This window comes from Diabrotica undecimpunctata, chromosome 3 (assembly GCF_040954645.1).
Source record: "Diabrotica undecimpunctata isolate CICGRU chromosome 3, icDiaUnde3, whole genome shotgun sequence".
Lineage (NCBI taxonomy): Eukaryota > Metazoa > Arthropoda > Insecta > Coleoptera > Chrysomelidae > Diabrotica > Diabrotica undecimpunctata.
In genome coordinates this window covers 160,222,233-160,244,573 of record NC_092805.1, presented here as the reverse complement: position 1 = coordinate 160,244,573, position 22,341 = coordinate 160,222,233, and the positions used below count along the sequence as shown (strand labels likewise).

At 31.3% G+C, this 22,341-nt stretch overlaps 6 protein-coding genes across 6 annotated transcripts; 4 read left to right on the top strand and 2 right to left on the bottom strand.

Moving 5' to 3' along the window:
* The first annotated feature begins 58 nt into the window (after positions 1-58).
* LOC140437690 (FERRY endosomal RAB5 effector complex subunit 3) lies at positions 59-2,156 on the top strand. The gene has a single exon (XM_072527350.1). It carries the CDS (start codon positions 148-150, stop codon positions 1,705-1,707), a length of 1,560 nt encoding a protein of 519 aa, XP_072383451.1. The 5' UTR covers positions 59-147; the 3' UTR covers positions 1,708-2,156.
* A 2,428-nt stretch (positions 2,157-4,584) lies between these two features.
* On the bottom strand, positions 4,585-7,579 carry LOC140437691 (uncharacterized). Its single transcript, XM_072527351.1, has 2 exons — positions 7,112-7,579; positions 4,585-5,288 (listed from the first exon to the last, which is right to left on the bottom strand). Exons 1-2 carry the CDS (start codon positions 7,377-7,379, stop codon positions 4,762-4,764), a joined length of 795 nt encoding a protein of 264 aa, XP_072383452.1. The 5' UTR covers positions 7,380-7,579; the 3' UTR covers positions 4,585-4,761.
* Positions 7,580-7,759: 180 nt separating this feature from the next.
* Positions 7,760-8,328, top strand: ATPsynG (ATP synthase, subunit G). Its single transcript, XM_072527352.1, has 2 exons — positions 7,760-7,917; positions 8,000-8,328. The coding sequence occupies exons 1-2, from the start codon at positions 7,878-7,880 to the stop codon at positions 8,257-8,259; spliced, it is 300 nt and encodes a 99-aa protein (XP_072383453.1). The 5' UTR covers positions 7,760-7,877; the 3' UTR covers positions 8,260-8,328.
* A 2,332-nt stretch (positions 8,329-10,660) lies between these two features.
* Mulk (acylglycerol kinase-like protein Mulk) lies at positions 10,661-13,088 on the top strand. The gene is made up of 5 exons (XM_072527348.1): positions 10,661-10,867; positions 10,925-11,268; positions 11,319-11,616; positions 11,713-11,835; positions 12,656-13,088. The coding sequence occupies exons 1-5, from the start codon at positions 10,758-10,760 to the stop codon at positions 13,065-13,067; spliced, it is 1,287 nt and encodes a 428-aa protein (XP_072383449.1). The 5' UTR covers positions 10,661-10,757; the 3' UTR covers positions 13,068-13,088.
* A 1,212-nt stretch (positions 13,089-14,300) lies between these two features.
* On the bottom strand, positions 14,301-15,734 carry LOC140437687 (ribosome assembly protein METTL17, mitochondrial). Its single transcript, XM_072527347.1, has one exon. The coding sequence runs from the start codon at positions 15,670-15,672 to the stop codon at positions 14,326-14,328; it is 1,347 nt and encodes a 448-aa protein (XP_072383448.1). The 5' UTR covers positions 15,673-15,734; the 3' UTR covers positions 14,301-14,325.
* A 253-nt stretch (positions 15,735-15,987) lies between these two features.
* On the top strand, positions 15,988-19,487 carry l(2)dtl (WD40 domain-containing protein denticleless). The gene is made up of 3 exons (XM_072527346.1): positions 15,988-16,146; positions 16,425-16,641; positions 17,452-19,487. Exons 1-3 carry the CDS (start codon positions 16,098-16,100, stop codon positions 19,187-19,189), a joined length of 2,004 nt encoding a protein of 667 aa, XP_072383447.1. The 5' UTR covers positions 15,988-16,097; the 3' UTR covers positions 19,190-19,487.
* Positions 19,488-22,341: the final 2,854 nt, after the last annotated feature.

The window sequence follows — 22,341 nt, the reverse complement described above, 5'->3', positions numbered from 1 at the left end:
TGCCTAATAAGGTTTCTTGCTTGTTCTGTGCTACCATTTGTTTTGACACAAACCATATGATCATAGTGTCAAGTTTTGAAAAGGTAATTGGATGTCTCCCATCCCATACATATCATTTATTTAAACAACTCTTGTAGATAAATTAGAATGGAAAAATTGCATCCAAAAAAGTCGTATATTTATATTAATACAAATTACGGAATTGAACAGAATGTGTTAATTCCTTGCGACGATCCTGTAAGTGAATTAGTGTACATTTTGATGATCAAACATAATCTTCCTGTTTATGTTGTAAACGAATTAACTGAAGATCTTGAACATTTCATTAAAGAAAGAAGTACAGAATATTTTAATGATGAAACCACAAACTTAATTAACGACACAAGAGAAAAAAAAATAAATCTGGAAGAAATTACTAAAGAATGGGAGAAAGTTTTAAAAGAAGAAATGGCTGAATATGGTGAACGGCGGTGCGCTTCAGATGATGAGCTATTCGCAACAGCTTATCACAAAATGGTTCATTCTCCAGCGTTAGAAACTATGCTTCAACTAGAACATATGTATTCAAAAACTGTTAGACAAAAGACAGAAGAAAAAAAGAGATCAGTTCAGAAATTATCTGAACAGCAGAGTCAAGAAATGAATAATGCTGTTGATAGGTTAGAAAAAGATATGACAGAAACAAAAATCAATGAATTAGTAGCAAGACATTATGAAAAACATGCTTTACTTCAGGCAAAGTTAAGTAGTGAACTAGATACCTTAAAGGAAGCCCAGAGGAGGGAATATAGAGAGTGGTTGATGCAAATGCTTGAACAAAACCAAACAAATAATTCCTTACCAACACCCAACTCTCCTCTAACACCTACTGAAATGCCAATTTTGTCTAATAATGTAGAAAGAGAACAAGATGTGCCCATTTTAGAAGAAAGTTTTACTATTCATTTAGGTTCCCAATTAAAACAGATGCATAATATTAGAATTTTATCAGCAAATGTAATGGATCTGTGTGCAGTTGAAGATAGTAAACAGTCTTCTGAGCCCAAACCACAATTACTACAGACAGCACTAGCACTTTATTCTAATGATCTATCAGGACTTGTTTTATTAGCTGATAATAAAATTGGTTCAAGATGGACACAAGAGTTTCAAGAAATCTGTCAAAAGTCCACAGAATTTCATTTTCCCCATATAGAAGACCAGCTAGATAAGATATCAAATATAGCTCAGAAATATTTAAAAAGTGACCATAAGAGCGAAAGTCGAAATTCTAATAGTGAATTGCTTCAGCCTGGTGATTTTTACATTACAAGACACTCTAATTTGGCTCAAGTTCATGTTATTTTTCACATGGTGTCAGATGATAGTCTAAGAGGTAATGATATAAATAGTAGACACCCAGTGGTACTTGGTTTAAGAAATATTCTAAAAACTGCATGTTCTAATGACATCACTTCTCTTACAATTCCTTTATTATTACAATATGAGATGACTGAAGACATGACAATTTCATGGTGTGAAAAACGTGCAGAACTGGTTTTTAAATGTGTGAAAGGGTTTATGATAGAAATGGCCTCCTGGGGTGGGTCAGATCTAAAAAATTTACAGTTTATGGTACCCCAAGGCATATCCAGTCAAGTTTTTCAGTCACTTACAGAGATGCTTCCTAGAATTTTTAAAGTTTCCAATCCCAAAGTTCTACAATAGGTAACATGTTTGTGAATATCACTTGATACAGGACTTTAGTCCTTTTCTTTAAGTTAGTTAGTTTATTAAGAAGCAATGCCAACTATTTGTATTAGCTCATCATCATATTAATATAGTGATAGTATTTACAATAAAGACCAAAGGGCACCTATACAGGCTTTTAAAACCTTATTATATAGGCAGTGTGAGTGAATCTCAGATAGAATGTTTTAAATGTATTTTTTACCAGAGTTTTCCACTTGGGTAAATATATTTGCAGTCCTTTCTTTAAAAACAAAAAGACAAATCTTTCATTCACTGAAATGGCTCTGGTTTATGACTTATATATTATTTACCTAATTTCATTGATGTATTATTCCATATGTTTGTATTTATATAATATATTCCCTATATTTATTTTACATCATATGTTAAGCAATTGTTGTACATATAAAAACATTTTAGATCAACAGTCTTTTATTCAGTTCTAAATTTCAGGTTGTACAACTAAATCAAAAGTTTTAATAAAAGTTATTCACCACTTATTGTCAAAACATTACACTACTGAAAACAATTTTAAAAATTGTTCATTCCAAACCTAATAATAATCCAGGTGGGATCTGTCGAAATGCAGACCATAATGGACATTTTCCATAGAAGTCTTATTTTTTTTTGCTGGAATCCCATCAAGATGGACCTTGTGTCAATAATCACGATAAGCGCCAGTCACAAACCTTGTGCTTAATTTTTTATTTAACAAAATCTGAAAAAATTTAAAATTTTTGCTTTTTCATCCATATTTTCTCATATAACAAGATATTTCTAATACAAAAAAAAATTATAAAAGGCAAAAGTTTCGTTTTTCAATTTGACTAGCTATAAATTGAAAAGTTAATGTTTATTGTTTAACACATAACTAAAACTATTAGCCGTTTTGTTTTCCTTTTTTTTTTTAACTAATGTATGGATATATGTGACAGGTCCATCAAAACCAAAAAAACTTAAAATACCTTTAACAGAAGAACTTTTAAACATATTGCAGAATTCCAATGACAATGATGATTATTAAGATTTTTGATATAAGTGGTCAGGACTGCGGTTGGGGTGAATCGAATTCTGAAGAGTATACAGATGATGAGGAAGGTAATTGATTTTAATGGTACTTTGTTACAAAAAACAAATGTTATAGGTGCAATTGATGATATATCCATTCAAGAGTCGGAGGTTACAAATGATGCTATTGATGGTATTTTGCAATGGTCCAATATACCGGGGGAAATGAAAAAGTTCTAGTTGACTAAAAAAAAGCAAATACGGAATAAAGTTATACATTTTAACTGAACCAAACAGTTTAATTTTAAAAACTTTGGTGTATACTGTATAACCAACAATATGGGAAAGAAAGGTCATACAAGTAAAGTGGTTCAGTATCTATTGGAGGACTATCATATGAGTTAGTTCACTATTTAACTGCACGAAGTACACATTGCACTGGCACCATCAATGTCAAAGGAAAAGAAAATCCTAGAGGAGTAATACCAAAAAAATTAAGAAAGGAAAGACAAAAGGGACGTTTTGTATATATCAAACGAATTTGGAAACGACATGATTGAATATATAGACAAAAGACAACAAACGAAGAGCAAACCTGCTCCCATATTTCATTACAATAAGCATATGGGAGGGGTTGACCGACAGGATCAACTGAGTTTCTACTACCCCTGTGACAGAAAGAGGTTGAGGTGGTATAAAAAATTAGGAATACATTTCCTTCAACTAATGCTATTAAATACTCGCGCAATTCTTCAGTTCTTTAATGTCCAATATCGTCCGTTGATGTCTGTCTCTCCAAGGATGGTAAAGCTGTTTTTCTGTAGGTATTCAACCGTTATTTGTATTACTTTTTTTATGAAAGTTTAACTGAATCGTGCAGTTGGTGAAGTCTTTCTTCACCATCCATTTCTCTTTAACTTTGCTTATTAATAATAAAAACACATAAAGTCAGTGTTTTATATTCATTCTGTTGAGTTTTAACAAGTCCAGAATCTCATCAGTCATACATGGTTTTATCCTTTGCCGCTTTTGTTGCCAGAGGACATTTTTAGTGGATGTTTGTATATTTCCTCTGAGCGTATTCCAATCATTGAATGTATTTTGTTGGCTGGGATTGTCCTGGCAAAGATTCTCTATTTCTGCCTTCATTTTTTCTTGTATAAATGTGCATCTCATATTAAGAATATTGTATTTCTGACTTGTACTTCATCTGTCAATAATTTGCAACGAAAATTAAAGTTATAGTCTAAGATCCCACTGCAGGATCACTAAGTTCTAACGTAGTTAATCGTTTTATGATACATTTATTTATTTAACAGCTTTATAGAAACTGACTTCATTTGCGCCAAAATACAAAAATTGCATATGTAAGCTACACTCTACCTTTAAAATGCATTTTGATTTTTATCGATAGGACACTCTGATCATAAGATATCCAATTTTACCGTCAAGTTGATACAAATTTTATTGAAACTTGATTTCCTGTGCGTAACTGTCATTAAAAATTACCGGTCGCTTCAAGCGTTGTTTCTGACAGAACGGTTCATTCTACACAAAAAGTGCTAATAAACATTTTTGTTCAAAATATCTTAGCTAGGTACATGTTTTATTTAAAACATTTTTTCTGCAGCGTGCAGTTTCTTGGTAAATCGATTTTTTCTGATATTCCACCGAATTTTAGGGGGAAGCCGGGGGGAAGGAGTGGTAAACTTTTTTGCATCTTTTTGGAGTCCCAAAATTGACATTCTCAGCAAAATTCAGCTTGTTCGTATGATTTTTAGAGGTCAAATCTCTGACTATAAATAAATATATAAATAATTTAGAAATATAATTAAAACTATAATACAACAATTTACTATATAATTGACTATAAACTATGACTATATTACTATAAACGAAACATATGCATATTTTTCTTGTAATATTTAATTATTTCGTACATAGGTATTATATTTTATAATTAGGTATACAATATATTAAATATACACATTGTTGTAATTAGATATATATTAATGAAATATATTATTTCTTAAAATGTTTTTGAACTATTTTCAATACTTTTAATGTATCTTCAGTAGACGAAATAATTTTATCGGCATAAGTTTCAGCAGTACAGTTAGCAATTCTAAATAAAGCCGCATTCCCTTTCAACGCTCTCATAGCATCTTCATCGGTCGTATCATCACCGACAAATATCACTTTGGTCTCTTTGTTCCAGTCCTTTCCGTATTTCTTTTCTAACAGCAAGAGCGCCACGCTTCCTTTATTCCAATCAACTTTCGGTCTTGCTTCTACAGCCATATGCGCTTTTGATGATTTAAAATTTGCTGCCTCTATAATTTTCGTGGCTTCCTTTTCCATTTCTTCTCTTAAGTGTGCTGGCGCCTCTCTAAAATGAAAAGTTAAACTGGCACCTTTATTTTCTATCCAAGCACCTTCTCTTACCAGTTTTTCTTGTAACTTGGCTATTAATTCTTTAACTTGGTCCTCAAAATTAGATGGAAGTTGGTGGTCATATTTAGAGCCATCTGGATAAATGACTTCTAGTCCTATAACAATTAAATATAATAATATTGGAACACCTGTTGTATTTGTATTATATTTCTATGGATATATTATACTAAAGATGAAACCTATGAATAAACATAACGGTGCAATAATGTATTGCAGCAATCAGTCTATTTGTATTATATTTGTATGGATATATTATACTAAAGATGGAACCTATGACGGAACGATGAACCATAGATACATCTATGCATAAACCCTTGCATCCAAAGTCTCAACTTGATTTAAATTTGACCTCAAATGATCTCAAAATCAGCATTAAATAACAAAAAAGCTAATTTTGTAATTTTTAATAATATTAAATTAACAATTCCATAAAATTTAAAAAATATAAAACTTTTTCCACTTTTCACTATTGAAATAAGAAAATTATTTTAACTTTGGATCAGCAATACATTCAGTCTAAACCAACATCAAAATCATTCCCCCAAACTTCCATGTCTTCTAAAAGGGATGTACTAATCTGGTCCGTGTGAACTATTGGATTACCTAAAGTTTCTTCCTCATTTAATTTATCAAACTCCTCATCATTTGCTTGACATAGAAGATTCACACGGTAAAAATAATTTCTCCAAAAATTTTCTTCTGATATCACTTTAGGTACAAGTTTATAACGTATTTTTTCAAGATTGGGATCTTGGTTCATAACTGCCAATGCTATAGGATAACAAGCTTTGTAATTAAATTGAAAATTAACACCGGGTGGAGGGTTACTTAGAAAATGTCTGAGATCAGAAGATAAACTAAGGCAATTTTCTTTTAAAATGTGTTCATTAGGACAGCCCACCCAAGGAGGCAAAGATAAAGCTAAGTCATCTTGTTGATTTTGAATAAATTGGACCTGTTCCTTATTAAACTCAGTTAGTATGTTTTTATATTCAATGGATTCTTTTAATTTTGACACTGTATCTTTTACTATTGCCACTGCAGAGGAAATGGCATTACTAAACACTTCAGGACTAACTAAGGTGTCCACAGAATAATGTTCATTTTGCTTAATACAAGAATCAGATTCTGATTGACTGTTTTGTACATATGTGGATGACTCTTTGGAAGCGGAAGATGTGCTTTCAGTTTGTTCCAAATTTGACACTCCAGTACATTCATTATTTTCTAAAAGATGTGAGTCTACACTTGTATCTTCTGCTGGGATTGTAGAAGTATCTTCTTCATTTTTAAAACTTACAACCCAAGATGAGACTTTATTTATTATCTCCCCAAACATTATATTGAAGTAAATGTTAAATGATGTCATACAACTGACAGTAAATATAAAAAACTTTGTTATGAGATAAATATTTTCATCAAACACTAGATAAATTGGTTTTCATTTTTAATAAAATTTATTTAAGTATTACTTAATCAATTTTTAAAAAATGTAAAACCGCTGCAGTGGTACTGATCACTTAAATCGCTAAAAAAATGACAACATCAATATACAATAAATAATAAAATTCAAATTTAGGGATTCCATGATTTCAGTGATCTTATGTTTTTTTTTAGAATAGGTTAAAATAATAAATCTATAGAAGATATGCGGTATAAATAAATAGCAAACTAGGGAATACTTTAGTGTATTAATTAAATTTGTTAAATAGATATCTTATTCAAAAAAATTCCTGCATCAATATGTGATGAAACCAGGGGCATATTGCAGTTTAAATATGTAGTGAAAATAGACTTTCATTTTAACTGCAACCAAACAAAAAATATATACAAACAGCATAAATTTACAGGACAGAAAACCATTATTGGAAGAATATTTACAAAAATGCACTATTTACTAGATGATATACTTACTAACCATGATTTCCAGCATAAGTAATAGAGTCAATCCCAACCATTTTTTTAACATTAGTTACACCCCTACCCGATATAATAGCTACAAATATTTCTGGAATTTGCGACAATATTTGAAGAACATTTTTCGCTTCGGGAGGAATTATTGCTAGATCTGGATGAGCCACTATAGGTGTTAATGTACCATCATAGTCTAGCAAAATTGCCAGTTTAGAACAGCCCTTTAAATATTGCTCCAAATATTGTTCAAAATCTGCAGTAACCTGAGTCATTGTGAAGCGCCAAATACTACAGACGTTCAGATTAAATATTTTACACAGAGAACATAATATAAAGGCACGATAATAACACTAAAGTCTTAAATACAGATAAGCTGATGTCAACAAGGTTATCTAATCATATGCAATAATTATTTTTGTTATTAATTAATGAAATACAAACAAGGTAGAAACTTTATTTAACTTTTGATATTTTGCACTTTTTAAAATAGTTGAAAATAGTACAAGAATTTAGTATTTAGTCAATTTTTGAAAGTTCAACTTGAAAATATTTTAATGCTATTTACATATTGGATTTCTTGTTTCTCGATTATGACAATGACATTATAGTTCCTGTTCTGTGATCATGACTATAAGACTGTAATGTCAAAAAACTTCCTTAAGTTTGACATTAGACAAAATCTGACGTGAGGTGAAGGTGCAAGTTAAGGGAAGTCTTTTTTCATTGAATTAAATAATTAGTGGAAAAAGATTTGATAACAACCGGTCAAAATGTCCAAATTAGTAGCCCAAATTCCAGTATTGGCCGGAAGTAAGTAGTCTTTAAGATAATACTATTATGTAACTAACCTCTAACCCTACTTCATTATCCTTACTAATAAATTTTATTATAGGACTTATACAAGAAGGACGACCAAAGTTTAATACCTTCATGAAATATGCACGAGTAGAATTATCACCTCCGACACCAGCAGACATTCCGCAAATCAGAGCTGGTATTGGCAGACTTGTCACAGCAGCAAGAACTGGTTCTTGGAAAAATCAATCTGTAAGAGAGGCTTGGTTGAACACCCTTGTCGGTATTGAAGTTTTATGTTGGTTCTACGTTGGAGAATGCATTGGAAAACGTCACATTGTTGGATATGATGTTTAAATCATATTTAGGTTTATTTAACTTTTGTAGAATACTTTGTTCAATAGATAACTAATTATTGTCTCTGTATTTAGTAATTTTATTTTCTTTCCTTAAAATTAACATGGATTGTTCTGTTTATAAATATATAATTCTTATTTTTTAATATATGCCTGTGTAATAATTCATGACTGTATCTGATGACTTCAACAACTAGAGCAAATTATATAATTATTATTTAATTATAGTTATTTATTACAGCATATAGCCTAATTTATGTATGGATAAATTTATATTTATTCTACATATCAAAATAATCTGTTAGGTATTATTCAATTTTCCACATTCACTATCAAAGAAATTTAAATAAGATGAAAAGCCATTAAATTTTAATTAAAAAGGTGCTATAATGAATTAGTGATGTTTTATGTACATCTATACAAAAGCCAAATTTCTCAGACCTCTCTAGCCTAATTAATGACCACTAGACCTGGTATGAGGCTCTAGAATAGGTAACATAAATATATTCACTATGAACCATAATCCTACTGGCTGCAATAAAAATGGATGGCTTCCAGAAAAATGCTTCAATACATTTTGTCTATGATCAAACCTAAATATTTTAATACAAAAATACATTCAACATACTTTATTTATTCTAAAGGAAATGTCTTTTTTTAGCACAAAGTAGAATTCTCATCATAGAACTTTTTTACCTCAGATGGTTATTATTTTGTGTTCTTATTCTACCGAGATCATATTTCAACTTAGTTATTGGAACTGTGTACATGTATCTAGGCTGTAAAGTCAGAATAACGTTTTAGTTTGTAAAATGCTGTGGTAAATTGAAACCTAAGAGAGTGGTATAGTTGCAGCTCAGTAGATCTTTTTAGAGCAGTCGCCAATAAGGTACGGATAGCTGTGATGATAGCCAACCTCCGATAAGAGAAGGAACTACAAGAAGAAGAAGTGGTAAATTGATTTGTGTCTTCTAAATGATCTTAGTTAAGTTAAGTCCATAATAATAATCATATTAAAGAATAATTTTTTTTAAATAAGTTATATTTTCAAAACAAATTATCCAATAAAAGAATATACTTTTAGGAATCTTTTAAAAATATTGGGAGGAAAAACAAAGCTTTTATATTTCCATTTTTATGTTTAGTAAAACATTAACTGAACTGAGTATTTAACTCATTAGCTGCCACTATATAAAAAAAAGATGTTAGCTTGAGTCAACAAGATGTTTTGTTGCGAGTTGCCAGCTACATAGTCACTGTCATTGGCAATTTTACACAAATATTAACAACTTTAAACCAGAAACCATGTGCACATAACCCAATACTGTAATTTACTCTACCGGCCACTGCTTTGAAATGACCATTAATTGTAAAGCCAACTGAAACACTAGCATGCACTGGTGTGTGGTTGGCCTGTTGCTGAAAACATCACATTCAGGTTCATGATTTAGTAGCCAACAAGTGAAAAGCTTATAAGCTATAGAATAAGATAAAAACACTCATGGATCAACTGAGAAAATAGCATAGAACATGCCATTACTGTAGATTCATTGATTGAACAGACCCACATACACATATATATGAATAGTTATTTACACCATGCTCATTGGGCATATGACAATATTGACTAATTATATGGTGAGATTTGTTCTACAACTACTGCGCTATCAAATCCTGAGGTGTAGCATCATTGTGCCAAGGATATGCATGATAAAGCGGAATAGTACCTTAAGTAATGACCTAGAGGACTGGCGAACTCTGGGTGATTATGGCCTTATCATATTAAGGGCGTACTGCTGTGTCTGATGCTATTTCCCACAACAAAATGGGCAAGAACAAAAAGAAATGAATGACTCTTTTAGCTTATAAATAAAAAATCACGTGAATGATCAAAGAGGGACTCCAGTCACGGCCTGTGCCTTCGCTTCAAATATTGAGCCAGAAGGTCTTCTGGGAGGAACAGATTTTTTAGTCATTTACTAAAAAATTTCTATCTGGAGCTCAGAAGAGAAAGATCAAGAAAGGGGGTACTGGGACATGGGCCAAAGAAAAACCACAAAACAAGAGCGTCGGAACTGGTAAAACTTAGAGACAAAAAAGACCTCAAGAGAATATCATAACTAGACTAGGCAAATATGCCAAAAAAGTGAAAAATATGCGCATAAATAAGCACTAATTTACCCAAAAATAAGGATTGAACACATGTCGCATAAAAGACCTGCTTAGATACTACTCTTCCAACCCAACTCATAAAACCTTTAATTAATTATTAATTAATATGTAGTCCTAAGTATGGGATTGAAATAAGAGGTAGAGGACTCATCACTCATCTATTCTGTAAACATATATCCTTATCCTTATATATTTAATTTTTTTGGGCAATCGTGAAAGAAGAAGTTTCTAACCTATCTTAAAACACAAAACATGTCAGAAAAAAAGTTTTAAAATTTAACATAATATCAAATATTTAAATTTTTATATTGTCTGTTAAAATTAAAAATGATATTTATAGTTAAAGTGGCAAAAACTGTTAGAAATCATTGGAAAAAATCAATATTTTTCACAGGAGTACTCACTTATGGAGTAATATACACCAAAAATTATCTACAGTAAGTTTAATTTTTGTATAATATATAACAATTATATATATCGTTTATATTTTTTAGGACACAAGATTTAATGAGAAGTTATTGTCAAAGAGCGGCTAAATACGGCAAAGAACCAATATCTATAAACGATAAACCTAGACACATAACTGTAATTCTTAACCCCAATGCAAATAAACGTAAATCAGTCGATGAATTTGAAAAATACTGTGCCCCTCTATTGCATTTAGCTGGTATATCTATTGAAGTGAAAAAGACTGAATCGGAAGGGCATGCTAAAACATTAATAGAAGAAATTGGAGGTACAGATGCCATTGTCATTGCTGGAGGAGATGGTACCTTATCAGAAGTAGTAACAGGATTATTGAGAAAAACAAATGACAATGCTAGTAACATTCCATTGGGTAAACATTTAGTGAAAGACTATATTTGTGGTACTAAATTATACTTTTAGGTGTATTACCACTTGGCAAAACAAATACGGTAGCTACAGTTAAGTTTCCTGGTAAAACAAAAGTGGAAAGGGTTCAAGCATTAGCTGAAGCTGCAATGGCTGTAATAGAGGATACTTTCAAACCTATAGATGTTATGAAAATTGAAGTTCTCTCTAGTGAAATACCAGAGCAGTCAAATAAACCCATTTATGCAGTAGGTTCCTTGAAATGGGGAGCATATAGAGATGCTAAAGCAAATAAAGACAGTTACTGGTACTTTGGACCATTCAGGAATTATGCTACCTATATTTTTAATGGGTATGGTTATATAGCAAATATAAGTATAACAATCTTCTCTGCATTAGATTCCCTACCCTATATTTTTTAATTCCTAATTTGCTGTTTATATTTTAGGTTTAAAAATAAACTCTCATGGAACTGTGAGGCTCTAATTAGTTACAGTGCTCCTTGTGAAGGTTGTTCTAATTGCTACAGAAGATCTGAAAATGTATCAAAAAATGGAGGATTTTTCTCTAGGTGAGCATAACTATTATCATAATAATGCCACAATTGGCATGACTATGATTGCACCCACAGTTTGTATTTAATTAAACTCTTCTGTTTTTTTGGTAATATTTTCACAAATGCATCATCCCTTGAGGAGTAATTGTTTCACTCAAATATATTTGACTCAAAACAGGTAAATGAGAACTCAAAACAGAGGGGGCATGTTGCAAGTGGGTGAAAAAGATGGTTCCATGCTAAGATTGGATAACAATCAATGCATCTTCATTGACTACAGGTGGTGAAGCATTAGTCAACACTTCCCAGATCACAAATATCTGCAATGAGACAATATCACATATCTGCAATGAGACAGCAGGTTTTATTAACAAACTAAAATAGTAATTGGAAGTTTGTTGGAATACTACAGATTAAATTGGCAAATTAATAGCAAAACATGCTAAGTCGATTTTCAAACCAATGAAGCTGATTCAAGAAGGTCTAATATTGTCCAAACATCCAAGGGAACTGTTTAGTTCAGGAATTTACTTGAAGGGACCATCAGTGAATTAGCAACATTCATCAATTATTTTTTGCAGGAAAAATAATTGCACACCATATCCCACTAATTATAAACACAATATACCATTACAAAACACAGACTGTAAAAGTTTATGATTTATCCTGTGAGCTAGTAAAACTCACTTTTGAAATATTTTATATAAATATTAATATTAGATGAATCTGCAGCAAAGGTAAAGAAAAGTTTACTGATTTTAAAAAATCTCTTTAATGACTATTGTTTAAATATGTTCCTTGTTATTTATAGAAATATATTTAATATTTATTTCAGGTTTGTAAAATCAGAAAATCCTTATGCAAAGTATTTATCAATCTATAATCCTGAATGTTCGATAACCCATGAGAAAAAAATTTACACCTCTGATCTTGAACTTTCAACTCTAAATGTGATACAAGGATCATCTTCAGAAACACCATCCAAATTGGTAGTTGAAATTGGACCAGATAACGTAGAATACCTTGATTTTGTAAAAAATGGATTTAAATTAGAAAAAGGTGAGAAAAAAGATGTTAGAGAATTTATAGAAGCAAGAACAGTTAATATAAATCCAGAAATAAAGGCACAGGAGGCTTGGTTTTCAATTGATAATGAAAACTATGAAGTTAAACCTATTAAAGTAACATTGTTACCAAAAATTGTTAATATGTTCTATAAAAAGGAAAATGTAAATGTTTATAATTAAAATTATATCTTGTTACAATTTTCTGATTGTATTTTTGCATCTATAAGTGAAGGATTTAGTGATCTTTGACAAAAGTTTATGATTAAGTGCATAGTTTAAGAAAATTTCAGATTTGACTACTAATCTATGGAACTATAAAAAAATTGAGCAAAGTCTGGGATCTACCCTTGGATAAATATATGACAAACTTTTTCGCTCAGTAAAATCTAATGTTTCCATTTGCCTTATGTTATAAAACATATCATCATCATCACTGGCTCGACAACCCTTTTTGGGTCTTGGCCTGTTCCAGGATTCTTCTGCATTCTGATCTGTTTTGTGCTTTTTTTCTCCAGTTTTTTATTTTTAAGGTTGTTATATCATTTTCTATTTGTTCTAAGTATCTCAGCTTCGGTCTTCCTCTTGTTCTTTTTCCTACTGGCATCTGTTTGAGTATTTTGTTTGGTATTTCGCCTTCTTCCATTCTTTCTACATGTCCTATCCAACGCAGCCGTCCTATTTTAATGAATGTTATAATATCCGGATCCTGGTAGTTATAAAACACAACAGAATGATAAACAATGTAAATTTACTAATTATTTACTATTGGGAGATCGTAACACATCATTGGGAAATTCGAATAAACATTGTATATTATTGGGCTACCTTTGATCAGGTCTCATTTGTAGTCAGCCATATTTAGAAGTGAATTAATGATTTAAGGTTATCGAAAATCAACTTTCTTAGTTCTTGGCTTAACACTTTCACTGCACATAACATGGTTATGCATTTAACTGGTTTTAAGTTATAATAATTTAACACTTCAGTGTAAGATGGTCACTCAAGTGGTGTGTTTCTAATTTGGAGGGCACATAGCTAAATCATAATGTTTGGGATAGTGTCTTGTTGAGTTTGAGGTTAATTAAGGCCAATGATAATCAGTCAGATGTTCACATACTAAACAAAATTTGATTATTAATTTTAATCAATTGTTTTATAGATAACTTACAACTAATGCTAAATTATTACATATATATGTAAATAATATTGCTTGCAGCTAGCTTCCACACCATGTAAAATTTTTGAGCCTAGAAACCCCAAGAGGTGACCATGGCCCGTCAGTGGTCACAGATGATATTACACTACTGTGTAATATATAAGATTAAGCTGATGATAAATACACCAGTAAGATAGGCAATAAGTTTTCTAATGGATATCACACTTGTTGATCCTAATTAAATAATAACACAAACATAAAATAAAACTCTTTATTCTTAACCTACTGATTTGTATCACATTTTTCTCTATCTTGAATGGTGATAGGAAGGCGGTCTCCCCATTTACATGCTCTAGAACACTGATACATTGTCTTACCATGCTTAGCAGCTGTAAAAATAATTTCTTGAAGTTGTCCATTACTTGTACATATCCTACAAATTGTGTGTTTTGATCTTTTTAAAGTTGGTCTTATTATTCTAGGCCACCTTTCTTCAGCATGGTATTCAACTTTACCTTTTTGTAATACTACATATGAATAAAGATCTGATTTTACTTCTGAATGGCCAGCCAAAGGAAGTGAATGATAAGACACCTCAAAGTTACATGGGGTTCCATCATCTAATAAAAATCTAGGGCACATCATGTCATGTGAACAAGGACTGAAAACTGTACACTTATGACCTTCTTTATCAATTTGAAGTAAAAAGTCCCTTAGCTCATTTACTATCTTAAAGCCTGCATTACTGCCTTGCTCAACTATAACTAAATATTTTGCAGTCTTATTCCATAAATTTAATATTGTCTCTAACCTACTTTCTGAAGATGGAAGTTCAAACATTGAAAATGATGATACTACTAAATCATAATTTAATGGAGTAGCAGGTAAAAACTGTCTATAAAATACTCCTTTTAATGGCATGGCTGGAGTGCCATGTCCACCTTGCAATAATATTTGAGCTAAATCATTCATATCCCTAGAAGTATCTACATTAAAATATTCAAGAATATATTTTTTCCAAAATAAATTAGCAGCCCAGGTAGCAGTTCCTACACCAGATCCATAGTCAAAAATACTTTTTGGCCTGAAACTTGGATCACGAGCTTCTATTTCACCAAATATTTTCACTAACACTGCATATTCAGCAGCTGATCTTCCTATTAAATATAACAATGAGTTGTGGATATCATATTTTATTGGCTTCCAATTATACAACTGTTTATTTATTCTTCTTTGAATTTGATTTTGAATCATATGTTTAAAATTCATTTCCTCTTCTACTGTTGTAAATTCAGCTTTTTTGTGTTTTGATAAAACTTTTTCTTGGATTTGGGATACCTTTTCTCTCAGATCTACTTTTTCTATGGGAGCTACTCGGCCTTTTAGATGTCTTTTTAATTTCTCACTAGGTTCAATTAAACCTTTTACTGGATAATCTGCCAATACATTAATAACCGCTTTTATAAAAGTTTCTGGTAATAATACAGTTCTTGGAAGATTGACACCTGGATGTTTCTTATATTTATAAAGATTGTTATCAATATCGCTTATAACATTACTATTTGGTATTACTAATGGCTTTGCACTAGTAGAATATCTTTTTAAAAGATGACGAATAGAGTAATTCATTTTTAATTTTAATTTATATCCATTACACAGTATTCAAAAATTATTTCTTGGTTATATTGTTCTTCGTTCTTCTTTTTAAAAGAAAAATACTTTTTCACGTGCAATAATGCGAAGCCACGAATATTGCACTATTGTTCTTTAAATACACCGTAAAAAAGGTTTGGACGGAATAAAGTTAATTACATAAAAGTTAAATACAAAATACACAGCCTCCATAACCGGTTAAAATAAAGACATGATTAAAGTGAATTTAAAATAAACTTTAAGCAACACTTGCTAATATATGCCTAAACATTAGACTAACTCTGACTTCTGACTTTTACGTTCAAGGTTAAGATAAACCGTCATTTATAAACATTGTAAATATTTTCCCGCTAAGAATACATTATATTATTAAAAAAGTGTAATTTTTGTTAAGTATAAATATGCCAATAAACAACGTACAAGCTCTTATAAATCAGCAAACTGGATTTTGTAAGTATTTCTCCACGTAATTAAAGTTTATGACTATGAAATATTTTGAATATCAATTTATTAGAACACCTGCATTATATATGCTTATTTTTTAAGTTACTATTGTGTCATAATGTGTTAGTTAACTTAATATATAAATTGTAGTAGTAGTTGTATACACAAAGCTACAATATATGTTTCCATTGAATCTCTATGATATTAACTTTTCCAATCCTTCATCCTTTAGTTATTTACTTTAGATCTGTTTCTTGTTTTACTGACCCTTAGCACATTTTTAGTATCCTGGAGACAATGTGATGCACCCATAAAGAGATTGAGATGTACAAAAGAAAACTCATATTCTCAATTACTTCCCTCAAGAGGCCAGGATGATTTGTTTAAAGACACACCAATATTTACTTGCAAATTTTCTCCTAATGCAAATAATGAACATATACTAGCTTTAGCCAACGAAGATGGAAAATTAGTGATCCATGACAGTTCAAATGATTCAAGGTAAGTTAGTGTTTAACAGAAATTGTTTAATTTTTGTTTGTGACTATGTTACTACTGATTCACAAAATAAACAATGCTATGGTCTCCTTAAATTATGTTTTTTATAGGCATATAATACCAGATAGACTGATCATTACAATACCAGCCTGTTTCCCCAGTTTGACATAGAAAACTGATGCAAAGCAGTCCCTGCATCTCTTCTAATCTGCTAGGTTTATCAACCACGTGACTTAAATGACCAATGAGAAGGTCACATGTTCGATAAATCTGACCCATTAGATATAGATGTGTCAGTTTTCTGTCACACTGGGGGCATGTGACTATATTACATGTCTATGGTTTTTTTTAATACAAAACTAACCTTTAAAGTTTTGTACTGAACAATGTTTGGATTGTGATTTTTTTCACACTAATTGTATTTTCTACCAGATAAATATACCTAGCTTAATATTTATGTATAATTTATTGCTAATTATTTAATACTGTTTAGTGTTTGGCATAATAGTTCATCATAAAGAACACTGTTTAGTTTAAATGTGAGAAGTGAACTAGGGTGCTCTTTTAGTTTACTAGTTCATTAACACAGTTACAGGAGAGATTAATTTACATATGAGCATAACGTAATATTTTTTTATCGTTTGTGCATAAGGTTTATTTTTGATTATGCTGATTTTAATTTAAATTAACTTTAGTCAGCTCTGGCGAATTAGTTCATTTAAGTATCGGAGCCGGTTCTTAGAACTAGTCCTCATATAAACTACACAAATGAATACTGTTACTTTGTTTTTAATATATTAATTTTAATTTTAGGTATGGAGCTTATGCCCACAACAATGCAATTTTCGATTTAGCCTGGATGTTTGATAAAATGAAACTAGTCACAGCCTCAGGAGACCACACCTCAAAAATGTATGACATAGGTGAAGGCGAAATAAGACAAGAAAGGGTCTTCTGTGGACATTCAAGATCTGTAAAAACCATAGCATTTAGAAAAGATGACTCCAGTGTGTTTGCAACTGGTGGAAGAGATGGAAATATTATTTTGTGGGATACTAGAACAAGCACTAATAGTTTTGTGGGTAAAGCAGATGGGATAATTAATAATTCTCATGTTGCTAAAATTTTTACTCCTAGCAAATCTAGAAAAAAGTTTAATACACCTACTAAATCAGGCATAAAATCGGTAACTGGTCTAGTCTTTCAAGAAAATAATACATTGATTTCATGTGGAGCTGGGGATGGTGTAATAAAAATTTGGGATTTAAGAAAACATTATAGCAATCACAAAAAAGAAGCCCTTCCTAAAGTTCTTATACCATATCCCGGCAGTACCACAAAGAATGGATACAGTAGTCTTATTATAGATAATGATGGAGTTAAATTATACGCAAACTGCTTAGATAATACCATATATTGTTATAATGTAGGAACATATAGTAATAAACCTATAATAGAATATACAGGACATCAAAATAGTACTTTCTATGTAAAATCATGTCTATCAAAGAATGGAGAATATCTTATAAGTGGCAGTAGTGACGAAAATGCATATATATGGAACACAAAAATTTCAGAACCCATAGTCAAACTTACTGGACACACAGCTGAAGTCACATGTGTGGCTTGGTGCACTCAAAATATGGTTGTTGTAACTTGTTCTGATGACATGACACATAAAATATGGACAGTAGGATTATCAGAACCCCCTGATGACTGGAATATAAATGGTAGAGGAAGTGCCGAAGTTTTACCAATATCTAATAACACATACAAGTTAAAAAGAAGTTTAAATTTGAATATAGATTTCACCCCAAAAAAAGTGTTTACTGAATGTCAAAAATGTAATAATGCTACCTCAGCAAAGTTCTGTGAAAACTGCAGTTATAATTTGTCAAAAAGGAAAAATTCGTGTGAATTGGAAAGTGCAAATAAAATATTTCAAACTGAATTTGGACCTAGAAGACTATTTGGTAATATTAACAACCCATTACTAGGTGAAAAAAATGACTGTTTAGCAACTATCTTAGATACTGAAGCAATATCAATGCCTTTAGATGATTATGAACCTCCCAGGAAGATACCTAAATACATAGATACTAAAGAAGAAAATGAACCTACTACTACAACTATGGATGAATGCACATCTGAATATGATGATGAACCTCCTATAAAACTATCAAAATTAGAAATAACTCCTTCAAGAGGAAAGAAACCTGACATTTCCTCACCTACAATAAATTTGCCGAATTATGTAGTTGATGGCATTGCTCCACATTTAACATATTCACCTCCAAAGAAGAAATGCCAGGATTGGTTAACTAGGATTAGAATTGAAAAAATGTTAAGAAAAGAATATGAAAAGACTGAAGGTGCTACCACACCTAAACAAACAAAGCCAGAGATATTGCTTAAAAGGAAATATGTTGCACCTAGAAGCCCGATATTAAAGTATTTTAAGGTAACTAACAGCCCACATAAATGTGATGGAAGCTGTACAAAACATCAGAACAATATGTCAAGTTTTAACACTGAATTAGAAACTAAATGAACATTGGTTTCAGTTCTTAAGGTTGATAATGTGCATTCCTATTGGCAAAATATGATGAATCTACTTGAACTTGACTTTAAATATCCATTTAAAACTTTTAAATGATCAATTCGTTGTTGTTCAGTTTGATTTATAGAAAATATTTTATTATATTTCAGTTTGTAAAAATTTATTTGTGTAAAATGCTGTTTTATATAAATACACATACTGTATACATGCCTTGTGTTTGTACTTGATTCACAAATTTATTTTTTGCCATTTCAGGTTATATTGGCTTGTTCAGCCTTATTTCCCAACATAGTGATATTTTAAAGTGTATTCATTTAGCAAATTCCCATCTGTAAACATGAGCATGTGTTGATATGACAAACTTGTCAGTCTGTTTAAATTCAAATTGTAGCGTGTTGCTTTTTTATTCAAAATGTTTACTTTGTTATATATCTCTCAGTTAATGAATATTTTATTTTAGCACATTTTCCTTCAATGGAACATTAAATTTTGCTCACAGTGATTAAATTTCAAGAAATTCTTACACTAATAGTTTCAAAAGTAAATATTTTTAAAAATCATATAATATAATTCAGTACGACCGTGTTTAGCTTTCACGTGTGTTTGTTGACGGATGGGAATATGTAAAACGAATGTAGTTTAATATGCTCCTTTATTCCATCAAGACCTTAGGAGACCAGTACTTTATCTGGATTTGGAATTTTTCTAGACACCATATTACTTGAGTCAGGCAATAGTTTTAAGTAACTTTTTCTATAGATTTAAATCATTTACTTAATATATATTGTATATGATAAGACAAACAACGAATTCAGCATGTGGTAGATTGCATTGAACATGTCGCCATATATCCTTACTATAAATGGCAGGTGCTGAAAAGTGACTCAATTTGGCATCTGACTAACATTGTTTAAACACATCCCAAGGTGCATGCATACTTGAGAGTCCAATAACAATAATGGATTATACATAAACACAAGTGAACCAGAAAAGCGGCAACAAATAGTATGCAAATACAGAATAACAGAAAATAGGTCCAAGATCTATTCGTAAATCGTAATAATTCCATCGTAAAAATAGATCGTAAACTAATAATTCACAGACGTATGGGAATAAGCAAAGCAAATGAATAATTAGTAAAACAAAAACTAGTAACAAAGCGTTCAATAGAAGAATCTGAAGACGAGGCAAAAAATGAGACAAAGGAAGAAAACCATGGTAATCAGGCTATAAAAAAGTAAACTAGAAGAGGTAAATTCAATAAGCGTGTGAAAGAGAGGAGCGAAAATATTGGAAAAGTGAATTTTATGAAAAGATTTTATAAAAAAAAATATACCAAAAAAGCATAAAAATAAGTATATACATTCTGAAAAACCATTTTTTTTAAAAGGCATATAAATTAAAAAAAAAAAGTGGTGTCATAAACATTTTTGCATATTTCGTTCATATTTAAATACAAAATATTCCTACTTTTATTATTTACACTCATCAAAATCGTGTAGGTGACAAAGTATCAAAGAAGAATTAAATGGTAATTTGGAAAATATCGAAATTCAACAAATCTGGTCGCTGCTTAACGATAAATTGTGAACACAACAACCGGTCGTTGTATACAGAGGGTTTAAAACATTGAAAAGAATAGTTAAACAAAAATTCTCAACCAAAATTAAAGTCTTAGGCTCTTGTTAGTAGAGTGTATGACCACCTCTGTTATTAATGACAGCTCGACATCGATCTAGCATATTTCTTGTCAAATTGCCAATATCGTCTTTCTCGATTTGTTGCCATTGCTGTTGCATACAGTTTAGCAGCTCTTCCTTTGTCTGGAACACTAATCCTTGCTGTTGTACACGTCTTTTTAACTTATCCCAAACGTGCTCGATGGGATTCACGTCAGGGGATTGAGCAGTCCAGGGCAATACCTGAATATTGTTATGATCTAAAAAATTTCTCACGATTCTTGCAACATGCGGAGGTTCATTATCGTGCAACAGTACAAAATTTTCTCCAAATTGTGCAAAGCATGCGGAATAGTAGAAGAATATGATCTCGATATTCATTTGCTGTTGAAAAACGTTTAATATGAACGAGTCAGTTCAAAAACCTATTGAAACTCCAGCCAAACCATCAAAGTTCCTCCTTGACATCTGTCAACTTCTTGAACGGTCTGCAAGCGAGATCCGTTGCCAGGTGTTCGCTACACCCTCGATTTTCGTGAATCGGGTCGTAAACCAAACCTGGATTAATTGGTGAAAATAATGTTTGCCCATTCTCGTTCTTGCCAAATTTGACGTTCTTCGGTCCAATCTAATCTGTTTTGTGATTCCCTTGGAATAATACTGCAATTCTAATGGGACGTCTAGCGTGAAGATTACTCTCATGCAACCTATTGCTGACAGTTTGAACAGAGACATTAATGCCAATAATGTTTTGAAGCTCACTTCTTAGCTGGTTAGCAGTAACATACCCCAAACAAACCTGTCATGTACCGGTTGTGTTGCTCTTGTTGGACCAGTGTGTCTTTCTCTTACATCACCAGTTTCTTAAAAGCGCTGCCATTATCGTCCTACAGTACTTTTGGTAGAATGCACAGCTTCTGCCACGTCGCGGATATATGCAAAATTAAATAACACCACTCAAATTGCAGTTTTTAAAATATAAAAGTCCGGTTCTGAAGTACAGCTCCGAACAATTCCTCTCGATACAAATATGGCTACCAATGATAAATAGAATATTTTAAACTTACCTAAATAGGTTAACCGACTTTGTCTTTCACACAATTTGAAGTTGAATGATAAATACAGTTCTTAATTATACACCGTGGCATTTTATAAAATAAAATCCCTAAGACAATCGAAATTTAATCCAGAAAATGACAAAATTTAACATACAACAATTAAAATCAGAGAACAACTTATGGCCGGCGGACACTGCTGGAGGGGTACATCCTATCTGTTTATTTTGATTGGCAGGACAAAGGAGTGGGAATGGGTTAAACCACAATAACAAATTATATCTACACTTGCAGCAAAAATTGTACTGACTATACTTTAATAAGTTGAATAGATACACTTAAAAAAAAAATTACCTTTTTTTAATATCAACAAAAACAAAAACCGATATAGTACATTGTGATATGTTAT